General features: G+C 33.7%; 1 protein-coding gene across 3 annotated transcripts in view; it reads right to left on the bottom strand.

Moving 5' to 3' along the window:
• The window catches only part of LOC106880460 (RAB11-binding protein RELCH homolog), a 239,119-nt gene that overhangs the window by 167,424 nt on the left and 58,652 nt on the right, over positions 1 to 13,043 (bottom strand). The window contains exons 10-15 of one of the 3 annotated variants that reach the window (XM_052967015.1): positions 12,464 to 12,576; positions 10,613 to 10,703; positions 8,146 to 8,217; positions 6,669 to 6,809; positions 5,628 to 5,792; positions 1,330 to 1,371 (exon numbers count right to left, since the gene is read on the bottom strand). In XM_052967015.1, the coding sequence (XP_052822975.1) occupies positions 1,330 to 1,371; positions 5,628 to 5,792; positions 6,669 to 6,809; positions 8,146 to 8,217; positions 10,613 to 10,703; positions 12,464 to 12,576 (624 nt within the window). The remainder of the gene's footprint in view (positions 1 to 1,329; positions 1,372 to 5,627; positions 5,793 to 6,668; positions 6,810 to 8,145; positions 8,218 to 10,612; positions 10,704 to 12,463; positions 12,577 to 13,043) is intronic. The other 2 variants (XM_052967016.1, XM_052967018.1) reach the window with 2 other exon arrangements.

The following is a 13,043-nucleotide window of genomic DNA, read 5'->3' as shown; positions in this document are numbered from 1 at the left end:
AGCTGCTGGCAATGACAACATACCATCATCATTATTTAGCATCAGCTATCTATGCTGACATGGGTTAGATGGTTTGACTGAAACTGGTAAGCTGGAGGGCTGCACCAGGTTCCAATCTGATTTGGCATGGTTTCTATGGTTGGATGCCCTTCTTAATGCCAACCACTCGAAGAGTGTAATGGGTGTTTTTTTTATGTGACACCAGCATCAGCCATAACTATGATTTCACTTGGCTTGTTGGGTCTTCTCAAGCATGACGTATTGCCAAATGGTCTCAGTCACTTATCATTGCCACTGAGAGGCCCAATGTTCAAAGGGTACATTTTACGTGTCACCAGCACAGGTGTCAGTCATGTGACACCAGCATTTACATATAAATATCATCATCATACATCCAATTTCCATGCTGGCATAAGTTGCATGGGTTGTCAGTGTTCATATATGTTACTTGGCTTGAGTTGGACAGAGCTTATTGAGATAGGTTTTCTATAGCTGGATATCCTTCCTGTCACCAACCTTTACCTGTTTCCAATTCAAGCTTAAAAAAAAGTAGCAGTTAAATCGATGAAGAGGACAGCATGGCCACCATCTAATGACTGAAATAAGTAAAATAAAATAAATAATTACACACACACACACACACACACACACACACACATGCGTCCGCTAATATCAAACAGTGAGAATGGGTGCTCAATGCTGCATTAGTGGATAGATATTCTTTATTTGTGGGTTAACAAGGTAACCAATGGTTTCATGTGAAGAGATCTTCAAAATTGTTCAAGCATGCCACATGGTAGTGTTACGAGTACCAACACTTCCATCTGGTATACTTGAACAATTGTGAACATCCCTTCACATGAAACCATTGGTCGCCTTGTTAACCAACAAATAAAGTGTGTGTGTGCGTGTGTGTATTGGGATTCCTTGATTAATCAATATCTACATGTTGGAGCTTAAAGTTATGTGAACAAAATAACTTTGGTAAATATCTATAAGAACTGAGAAATTTCAAAATTCCATGTTCCAATCTTTATCAATTTGATCTAACCTGATTTTTTAAAAATTAAATTACTTCTTTAATAGCATAATTTTGTAGCTATGTGCTATAACTGAATAAAAAAAAAAAATTTTTTTAATGAAAAACAATTATAGCAAAACATAAATACTGAGAAAATATGCAAAAATTATGAGCTGACACAAAATGGAGAAAAATAAACGGTGAGAAGATTAAAGCAAATACCCACCACCAGGCTCATGAAAAAATGTAGAGGAACAAAAACCTTGTATTAAAGGAATTTAAAAATATCCCACAATAAATATAAAAACCTGATTTTCCAATGATGTAGCTTCTATCAGCAAACCTTTAGCCTGCAAAATGTAAGCTCAGAATTTAAACTAAAAATAGTGGTTACGTATCTATCTCTAAACTAGAAAAGACTCAACTTCCATTTATCATGAACTTTAAAATAATGAAAATTATGAAAACTAATTTACTAACAACAAGTCATTTTCCTTTTGGAAAAAAATTTGTCAAGTGTTATAAATTTCTTTTTACTTTCATAATAAGAATAGGCCAAAATAATAATAAAGAAAAATTCTAATAAATGAAGAAAAATATTAATGTTAACACTATATTGTGAAATATTAAATGGATGCTAACAATAAATTAATATAATAAATAATAATGCAAAGCAGTGATGAAGTCCACTGGACTTTAAAATTTCTTTTGTAAAATGTATAACAGAACTTTTAACAGGTGAAAGTGAAAAAAAAAAACAGATACAGCTAGCTTTTTTGTTCGTACATGTTTTTTACTTTTTTAATTTTGTTTTTATTTGGTTTGGGTTCATTGGTCAAATTTCAAAAGTAAAACTATTTGACCCTTGCCCAGATTAGGCTGAACTTACACTTTGATTGTCTTTCTTCTTCATGTTTGTTCACTTGAAAAATACAGTAGTGTCCTCCATATGTTAATGAGTTGTAAAACTAGTTGATTAAACCAGACTTCAATATAGTCAGTTCTGTGTTAACAATTGGCTACACTAATTGAAATTTCCATTTATTAAACTCAAATGAATACAATTATTAACAAGGACTTAAATACTATCCATTCTCTATATAAACTTCACAAATAGGAACAAGCATGGCTCTTCTACAATCACTTTGGTTTGATTAATACCATGTGAATAGAATTTGATAGACTGACACTGTGCAGAAACCTGTTGTGTACGTATACAGATATATATATACATATATTTATATTAGAGGAAAAAGAACAACAAAAACCAAGGCAGAACAGCTATCTCAAGTCATTTAGAATATTTAGTTAGGGTAAGGTGAATTTGAAGTCTTACAGTTGTTTCTGGAATATCCCAAGCTTTAGGCTAGCATGTCCGTACACTGGGTATTCCATCATCAGAGACAAGGTGAGTATGTATGAAAGTTCTAGACAGGGAAATACACAGTCTACAAGGAATAAAATAGTAGATAGAAGAATAAAGAGTAAAGCAGTAGATAGAAGAATACAGACAAGAGAATAAGTTCACAGTTCATCTTTTTCAGAGGGTATGGAGGTTGGTTCGTACTTCCATGAAGGTATAGGCCCTTAGGTATAATTCCAGGTAAATCCAGGCAGTATTTTGAATGTTGCATTCATGTTGAAGGGATAGAATTAAGTGGTTAGTGAGCATGAAAATGCTCCATGTGGGTATATAGAGTGAGAAAGACAGACGTCATGATAGACAGATATAGGTTGTGAGTGAATAGAGAAGAGAGGGGAAAGAGAGAAAAGAAAGGAATGGGATAGGTGTGGGACAGAATGAGGGCGAGAATAAAATTAAAAAAATTTTTTAATAAAATATTTTTTTTTAAAAATCAAAAAATCAAAAATAAAAATAAGATGCCAGCATTATTCTTCATAAGGGTCAGTTAGATATCTTAAAAGCTAGCTAGCTGCAATAATCTTTTTCCATTTTTCTAATTTTTATTCTTTTAATCTATAACCTTTTTTAATTTTTATTCTTTAATTTCAATCCTTTATCCTGTTAATTGTATTTTATCCTATATATACTCCCTTAAGCTAGGTTCTATTTTTAGCTATCCCTACTGACCAATGAACTAAATTATTTTTCTGACCACACCAAACCTATTTAATTAATAGACATAAATGCCTTCCTCCTCCACTTTACTAAAACCTTAATGCCTGATCTCTCACCCCTAACCAACCTTTACGAAGAATAATACTGGCATTTTATTTTTTTTGATTTTTTAAAATTTTATTTTACTCTCACCCTCATTCATTCTTTCCCACACCTATCCCATTCCTTTCTTTTCTCCCTTCTCTCATCTATTCACTCTCTCACAAGCCATATCTGTCTCTCATGATGACTGTCTTTTGCACTCTATATACCCATGTGGACCATTTTCATGCTAGTTAACCACTTAATTCTATTCCTTCAACATGAACACAACATTCAAAATACTGCCTGGATTTACCCGGGATTATACCTAAGAGGCTATACCTTCATAGAAGTATGGACCAATCTCCATACCCTCTGGAAGATGAACTGTGAACTTTATTTTCCTGTCTATCCTCTTCTATCTACTGCTTTACTCTTTATTCTTCTATCTACTATTTTATTCATTATAGACTGTGAATTTCCCTGTCTAGGACTTTCATACATACTCACCTTGTCTCTGATGACGGATCACCCAGTGTATGGACATGCTAGCCTATCACTTGGGATATCACAGAAACAGCTGTAAGACTTCAAATTCACCTTACCCTAATTAAACATTCTAAATAACTTGAGATACCTATCCTGCCTTGGTTTTTGTTGTCCTTTTTCCTCTAATATAATATATACCTGCTAACTTGGAAGCCTAATACAGATCCTTAGCTCCAGCCTCAGACGTGAACTTGGAACCTAACGGATGACCAATTATAGCACTTACTCAACACACGTATTCATTTAGATCACCAGTGAACTAAACCCCTCATATATATATATATATATATATATATATAATGTGCATTAATGCATGATTATAGGTTTAACACACCACCACAGGTTAAAACTGTGTGAGTAAGATATTTAAATTAGATATAGTACTTATTGTTAGATCCAAATACTATGAATTTAAAATGTTACACATATTAACATAGAAAATTTAGGGTTGATCTATTACTTACCTACATCCAAAATGAAAATTTGAAATATAAAAATGTTAATATGTTTAAAAAGAGTTAATTCAGTTAAAAATTGTCTAAGACACTTAAATAGACTAACATATCTTATCAAAGGACAACACTACAATGGGGAGGCACAGGTTATCTACAGTGACATTATACACCTTGTGCATCTCATGAGCATGAGAGCTGAGCATAGATCTTCACATGGATCAGTGAAGTGGAAATGGATACTACCAGTAATGTCATTATCCAAGACACACCAAAAATGGCACCCCCCCAATGATTTTTAGAATTCTGGGATAACGATTTCTCTCTTAGAACCTTTTGCATGAACAGAAGTGGTTTTTGATGCATACAAACATTTCTATAAGTTTCCAATGGATGAACACATACATACATCTAATAATCTCCAGACATAATCTCTTATTAATACAGATTTCTGGGAAAATAATATCCTCAGAACTTAATGTTTTTTTTTGTTTTGTTATTCTTAGAACCTAACATTTGTCAAGTTATATCGCTTTTCCTGTGTTTAAAAGCCATATTTTTAAAAAATCAGTTGAATTTCATTTACTATTTTTTACTATCACATTTTAGAAGGCAATTCTATTTTTAACATTTTATTGCTTAGTTACCCCTTATCATTATCTCATATTTACTTCATATATTTGTCCCCTAACAGCACATAGAACATATGCTCTGCAATTTTCCATTCCTCACTGTATCTAGTCAGTACCACTTGTTTGTTTCTTGGTTCAATATCTAAAGGTTTCCTTCTTGTTAGTGTGTTGCATCATCTTTTTCCAGATAGTTCTTACTTTATGGTTATTTTATCATTTCCTATTTTCTCCCCACACTCCTCCTCACAATATACTCCATGTACTTCCATTTTATTTACCAAATAACTAATAACACTGTAAGTTGTCCATGCAAATCTCAAACCTCACAGCTGTATGGAAATGATATCAAGTTGCTTCTGCATATTTTAACGTCTGACAAAAATTCCAGCTACAATCATCAGACAGGATCTCCCAAGGTTCGAAAGTAATTTTGAAGTGACTCCTTAGTATGAATGCTGTCTTAAGAAATTATATGAACAATTAGAAATACAATGATTGGAGCCATGTTGTGGCATTTTATGTTATTCTAATATCATTATCGTCATTTAACATCCACTTATTTGAATAAATGTTTAGTTGTTAATTATTAGATGAGTTACAAGAGTTGATTAAATTTGAGTAGTGAAAATGAATGAAAATTGAAATAACGGAAAACAATGTTCTAACTTCAGAATTTTAATTAAATAAAACTAAAAAAATAATTAATTAAAAGTCAACCCAAAAGTTTCTAAGTAAATTATGTGTTTTAAGGAAAGTGGAAGTTGAGTCTGTAGAGCTAAGCATAAAGCAGAAAAGCAGAAAGAAGGAAGTGCCTTAACTAGGTCCTCCAGTTCTCGCAGGAAAGAGTGGAGCAATTCATACTCCAGCTTGTGGAGATGTACAGCCCACAAAGCAAAAGATGGCAGAAACACTTGACGAGCTGCACAGCACACTTTCTCAGAATCATCATTTAGGGAAATTTTCAGCAGTTCAAAACCCTGAAATATAAAAGTCAAATTTAAATAAGCATTTTTTTTTTTAAAGTTTAATAAACTGAAAACAAGAGTTCACATACAGAAATTAGTCTGATTTGTAATTTAAATGAATATTATATTAATTTTTTGAAATGCCAAAACCAATTTGATTAGCAAAATATTTTAGAAGATAATAGCTTCCAAGTCATCTAAATAGAAAGCTTTCACATAAATTCCTTACATTAATATTCCAAAATCTAAAAGATGAATCAGCTAAGTATTTGGTGTCCTTCTTGAATTCTCTACTCAGTAACAATAAAGCAATGAATAGAATAAACTTTAATGTTTTCAAAAATCACACATATTTTCAAGCATTTTGTTAAATGGCTAGTGATGTTAAGAATTATTCCAAGTACAGCCATTCCAATGAATGAACAAAATATTTGACTTTCATGTAACTGATTTCATTTTTCATTTGACTTGTAGCTTGCCTCACATCTGACATGTTGAATAGAGCTAGTCTGTGAACTTTAATTTCAAAATTATTTTGCAGAGGAAATATAATTTCCCAAAACAAAAAATGCTATTTCATTTTTGTTTTATCATTATATCTTATTCTACTTGGTAATAATTAATTTTTAAAAAATACAGAACACTTCTTACAAGTTTGTTTCTAGATGTCTGGCCATAGGGAAATATTACCTTGCTTGGAAACAGGTGAGGGTTGGTGACAAGAAGAGCATCCGGTCATGGAAAATCTGCTTTGAAAAACTCAATCTGATCCATGCAAGCATCGAAAAATAGACACTAGATGATGATGATGATGATGACAATGTTGATGATGATGAAGATGTTAGAACTTATAAAATATAGAAACAAATAAAATAATGGTTGGCATACCTGACCATATTTATCAGTATCACAGATAAAACTAAAAAGAATTCCTAGACTTTTCACTACAGCCTCTCGAACAGCTTCATCCTTGTCCTCAGTCAACATCTGTTGCAACATGGACAACACAAGAGAACTACGAATTTCATTCTGCAATGGACAGAAAAAAAAGAGATAATAATTTTTTACAATTGGACTATATGTAAATTATATGAATAAAATGATTTTTTACGTTGCCATAATACATCAAGGTTTACAGGTGGAGGGGGAAAATATGAAGTTGTGATGCTTATTCCCAAAAACATTAAGAAATATAAATTAAAAAGAAACCCGCCAGAGCCAACTGAATTAAACAAAATTATCTTACATACAGTTAAGTTTTCAAGATTTATAAGTAGAGCAATATGGTAAATTGTAATGTTATTACTTTTTCTAGAGTAGTGATTTTAAACCTTTACATTTCAAAGACCCTTTTATTTAAATGGATTTTCCCCACAGACTCCCAAGATTTTAAAAGGTCTGTATACTCAATAAACTGGTTATATTAAAAAACAAAACACTAGTTTTCTCAGATTCATCTCTCAGTTCAGAGGTATGTGTAAATGTATGTGTAAATGTGTAACTAAGTAATTATTAAATCATCATATGCATGGTGAATACAAGGAATCAAAATGATGACTTGTAAACTTATTCTTAATACATTCCAGCAGATTTGAGGATTGCTATTTGCTGCCATATTCTGTCAAAGATTCTTGCTGTTCACCATGCATAGGGTGATATATCACCAGTTGGCAGGTATCAGTGTACATCAGTAAAAGTTTATCTGCTGAAATTACAAACAAGACATTCAAACTCTTGTCAGATTCATTCATCTAAGGTGCCTTTGGCTGATGAGACACAACAATGTTGAAACACTAGTTATGCCAGAGTCCTTTACACTAAGTCGGTTGAGGGTGTTATGAACACACATTTTTTGTGAAGGAGAAGTTGTTCTCCTGTGACAAACACAACAGCAATTCACATATTCATGTTTGAATCTGCCAGAACATATTGGTTTCAAATTTTGGCACACAGTCAGCAATTTTGGTGGAGGTGGGTAGTAGATTATATTGACCCCACTGCTCATCATTATCATTTAACATCCACCTTCCATGCTGGCATGGGTGGGACCCAATTGGTATTTATTTTATCAACCCCCAAAAGGATGAAGAGCAAAGTCAACCTCAGCAAAGTCAACCTCGGCAAAGTCAACCTCGGCAAAGTCAACCTCGGCAAAGTCAACCTCTCAGAACGTAAAATCTGCTGGAACATATTAAAGATAAATATGCTAGTTATTGTAAGAACTTATTGATCTTTCATTATAGTCTTTTTAAATTTTGAACATAGATAATGGACCTCAGAAACTCACTGCTCTAGAGTATTAATCAAAGCCACTCCACACACATGCTCTCTCACAACCATCTATACGTATTAATTAAATATATACCGGAAGATATGAAGCCAGCGCACCACATGCTTCAGCAACAAGGAGTCTTCGTTCTGAGTATTTATGACTAATCTGAAAGAAAAGACATTAGATGAAATCATTTCTTGAAAAGGATTGACATAAAACATGGGGAAAAAATTGTCAAATGAAAGTACATTTTAAACTACTACTACTACAAGACGAAGACAAAGAAGAAGAAGAAGAGATGATGCAAAACTCATGGTTAATAATTATATATGCACGCATCTTGTAACATTTTTCTGTCATTCCAGCAATTATATAAACCCTGCTTCTTCATCTCATCCTAGCCTACAAAGAAGAATGGATATTCTCAATTGTCCTTTCATGATGAGCAAAGTTAAATGACCATCAAAAACATAGTGATTGGCATAATCATGATTGCCATCACTGCCACTTCAGTCGCCACCACCATCATGAGTAAACCTCTATATGGTCACTTGACTTGCTAAAAGTAGGAGCTGAATATCCATCGAATCATATTCTACTGTCTTGAAAATGGAAGGAAGTACTGGATAATGTAGTCCTAGATATACAAAAAGATGGGATAGTCACACCAGAAAACCTTTGATCATAGGTCTGCTTGTTCAGGACCAATTGGGGATACACAACACCAATTATCTCTATAATCATCCTCATCCTGTCTAACTAATATAACAATGAGCCTTCATGTACATAATACAAGGAATAAAATATAAGGAAATATATTATAATATAAAGAAAATGAATTGCAAAATAATGAAATTGTAGCTTTTTCCAATGGCAATCTGTTTTATTGTAGACATGCTATCATAAGATGAAGATGATGGGAAATTGTAAAGCCTGTAATGATGCAGAAAGAACAGAGAAGTAGCCATGTATTGTGTGCAGGTAGCATGCTGGAACCAACTCTGTTAAATGCACAATATATGCTGTATGGGTTCATTAAATATGTAATGGTGTAAAAAGATTAAAAATGTAATGGTGTAAAAGAACTAATCTAGCAGAAATGCAGATGGAAAGAATGTTGAACTGGGTCTTGAAAATGGCATGAAGATAGAGGTCATCATCATCATCATCATTTAATGCCCATTTCCCATGCTGGAATGGATTGGATGGTTTGATAGGATCCAGTGAGTCACAGGACTGCATCAAGTTCCAATGTCAGCTGTGGTATAGTTCTATGGCTGGATGCCCTTCCTAACACCAACCACTTTACAGTGTATACTGGGTGCTTTTCTCATGAGATCACCAGGTGACTTGCAAGACAGAAAAAGAGCAGAAAAAGGAAAAAGAAATGCAGTAAGAGGGGATGTATTTGAGAGAGAAAATTGGTTTTGTGTCAGGTGTTGGAGATACACGGATACTAAGGGTAAGATAGAGTAGTTGAGGAGAAGATGGTAGTGAATGGGTGTCAAAGCAAACACTCCAGGTACAAAAAGGTGAGCATGAGAGGGGGTATGATCAGTGGATTGATGAAGGGAAGGAAGAGGGAGGTAGTTTCATAAGAGTAAAAGAGGAGAGTGACAGATGGTCGGAGATGGGAAGGCAAAGGTGAATGTAGCGAGTGATGAAGAAAGGTGGTGGTGCAGTTAATGGGAAATACCAATATGGAGAGGGGGTAAGGCAGGAAAAACAGAAGTTACTCAGGAAAGAGGAAAGATCAATAGATCAGAAGGTAGGGAGATGATCCACCCGCCTTCCTGAGCAACTATTGTCTCTCCCACTTTACTCTCCCTACGTTGGTAAGAAACTAGTTTGTAAACATGGAGACATGTTGACTGGAGAAGGTGAATCAGATTTGACAACTACATGGCCAGACTGATATGGACATGGAAGAAGTTTCAGGAACCGAATGGCAGAGTATAATGGAAATAGAAATAGTGAAGGATGTTGTGAGGAGAAATGGGGAGAAAATGTTATGTACTAAGGAAGCATGAAAGTGACTGGATGAGAGGAATGATGAAAATAAATGTGGAGGGAAGAAGATGGAAAGGAAAACCAAGAAAGACGTAGAGAAAGACGGAGAAGGAGGAAATCTGAGCAAGGGTGTTAATGAGGAAAGATGTAGAGGATAGGGCATATCAGAGAATCCTGTCATCTATCCTGCAAGATTAACCCTGTTTTAGTAGGGAAAATGGTGTTAGAGCATACACTGTTGTGTTGAGTGTGACCTAAGATTTATGATTTAAAACATGTCATGTCCATTTTTAAAGAGAGGAAAAAATTTCAGGAGAGAGATATGTAGCTATTAAATTGAGAACAATCTTTCTCACTATTTTGGAATTATGTTTATTCCTCTGCAATGAAGTAGAACAAGTCTTTTATCCCATGAAGTGGTAGTAGTTTATACTTAGTGGAAACTGTTTAAGCTATGAACTATGGGCCATTGTTCCCTTGTCTTATACTCTCAGTAATAACAACGAAATAATTGTCCTATTCTCACATTAAAGATTATTACATTATTTACCTGTTCCCAACATTGTGGTAGGAGTTCATTTTCCAGACGTGCAGGACCAACATGTTTTGCAAAAGCCACACATCCTCTTAATATCATTTGCCTTAAAATTTAAAGAAATAAAAATTACTGAATTTTTATGTTGACAACAGACAAAATGCAAATTAAAGAAACTTTTAAGCTCTTCTTCTCCCCTTTAGCAGAGTGGTGAATTGATACTACTTTTTAATTTACAATAATAATAAAGATATTTTTATCATCATCATCATCATCATCATCATCATTGTTTAACGTCCGCTTTCCATGCTAGCATGGGTTGGGCGATTTGACTGAGGACTGGTGAACCAGATGGCTACACCAGGCTCCAATCTGATTTGGCAGAGTTTCTACAGCTGGATGCCCTTCCTAAAGCCAACCACTCCAAGAGTGTAGTGGGTGCTTTTACGTGCCACCGGCACAAAAGCCAGTCAGGAGGTACTGGCAACAGCCACGCTCGAAATGGTGTATTTTACATGTCACCTGCACAGGAGCCATTATATGCCAAAAATCTCTTTTGTAAGGAGAGAAGATACTCGCCTGAATCAACAACTGTAAGAGTTTCATTTATATCTGTTTTAGCCAAAATGAAATGTAAAATTGATTTTAACAAAATTTTAACTGAGATCAGTGATTAATTGAACTTTGGATACCATAAAGCAGCAAGTATATATGCTCTACCACATAATCCCATCATTACTAAACAATAATAATGGCTTCAAATTTTGACACAATGCCAACAATTTCAGTGGGGTAGGGTAAGTTAATTACATCCACCTTGGTGTTTGACTGGAGTCAATGTAATATTTTTATTGACCTCAAAAGGATGAAAGGCAAAGTCAACCTTAATGGAATTTGAACTCAGAGCATAAAAAGCCAGAAAAATTGCTTTTAAATATTTTATCTGACACATGAATGATTCTGTCAGCTTGCCAAATAACAAAAAGGAGGATGAAAAAGGAGAGATCACCACCAACAACCTCCAGCTACACTAGTAATTTGTTTTTGTTTTGATAAGGAATACAATCATGAATTTTCCGTATGATATAACATCAGTAGAGAAAGAGGAAAAATCAGATTAAAGAAAAGAAAATCTAAGAGAGAATTCTGATCAACTATATAAATTTTCATCTTGAACCATTAATAATCATGGAATCAAAACCACATCAAGCTAGTTTTGTAAAGGAATTCAAAATACTTTGAAGAAATTCTAGTACACAGGGTGGTATGGTTGTCTTTTTGAGAAGACAATTTTGATCTTTATCTATGGTTCTAACTATATGTATCAGCTCAGCTCAGTTCCTGCTTTATGGGGCTGGGGTCTTTCCAGGTTAGAGGTTTCAGTGACATCATCACGTGTAAAACCAACTAGGTTCACCAATGCCTTCCGACTGGTGATCCCATGCCAACCCCTCTGCACCCGCCAAGATGATGTAACTATATTTATCCTCTAATCTATTTAATGTTCATCTATACTTACATCATTGACATGTAGGAGAGTCATGATAGCTGAATGGATAAGGAAACTATTGGTCAAAGGCTGAAAGGTCATTTCCCATTACTAGTGTACTGTTTTATCATGTCCCAGAGCAAAAACAAAAAAAAATCTCACAACCTCAAACTAGCCCACTGAAATTAATTATCACAAAAGGAATAGCTAATTAGTCTAGCACTAATTTTATTTTCTAAAAGTGCCAAATGGACTATTTTTAAAATTACATCTCAATTATACATGTTTATGCATAAATAAATATAGATATAATATCTAATTATCAAAAAGGATTTTACATTCCACAGTCACTTATAAGATGGTACAATATACATTACCTTTGATCATCATTGGGTTTTTTGATTAGATTAAAAAGAATATTAAGAAGCTTGTCCCGTTCCTTTACATCTGGATGTAACACAGTTGTGCACAAAATGAGTGGTATTAACTCCTGCAAATTAATAATTGAAATGTTAATTACACCTAAAACAACAACCATGAGATATTTAGATTTACTATATGTAATTAATAAATGAATTCTGTCTCAGGTATCTGCTATTTTCCCAAGACTATTTCAAAACATTAGATATGATTTCTACCATATATTTGATTATTAACTGAAATGTTTTGGGAAAATAGCAAATATGTCACTATTTCTGTATGAAACAGCCACATATTTACTATTTTGCCAAAACTGTTTCCAATTAAACGTGAAATATTTGGTGAAAGTTGTAACTAATATATTATCCATTAATTCAAACACAAAAACTATTAACATCTCCAAGGAAAATTCAATACATCTATCACATAAATTGTCAAAACTTAAGCATATTTCAGTAATTAATATTAGGTTTCAATCAGTATTTAAAATGAGTTACCCAAATTATTTAAAATGTGTATGAGAGAGAGAGAGAGAGG

This window comes from Octopus bimaculoides, chromosome 4 (assembly GCF_001194135.2).
Source record: "Octopus bimaculoides isolate UCB-OBI-ISO-001 chromosome 4, ASM119413v2, whole genome shotgun sequence".
In the NCBI taxonomy this organism is placed as follows: Eukaryota; Metazoa; Mollusca; class Cephalopoda; order Octopoda; family Octopodidae; genus Octopus; species Octopus bimaculoides.
This window is presented reverse-complemented; position numbering and strand designations above follow the sequence as displayed.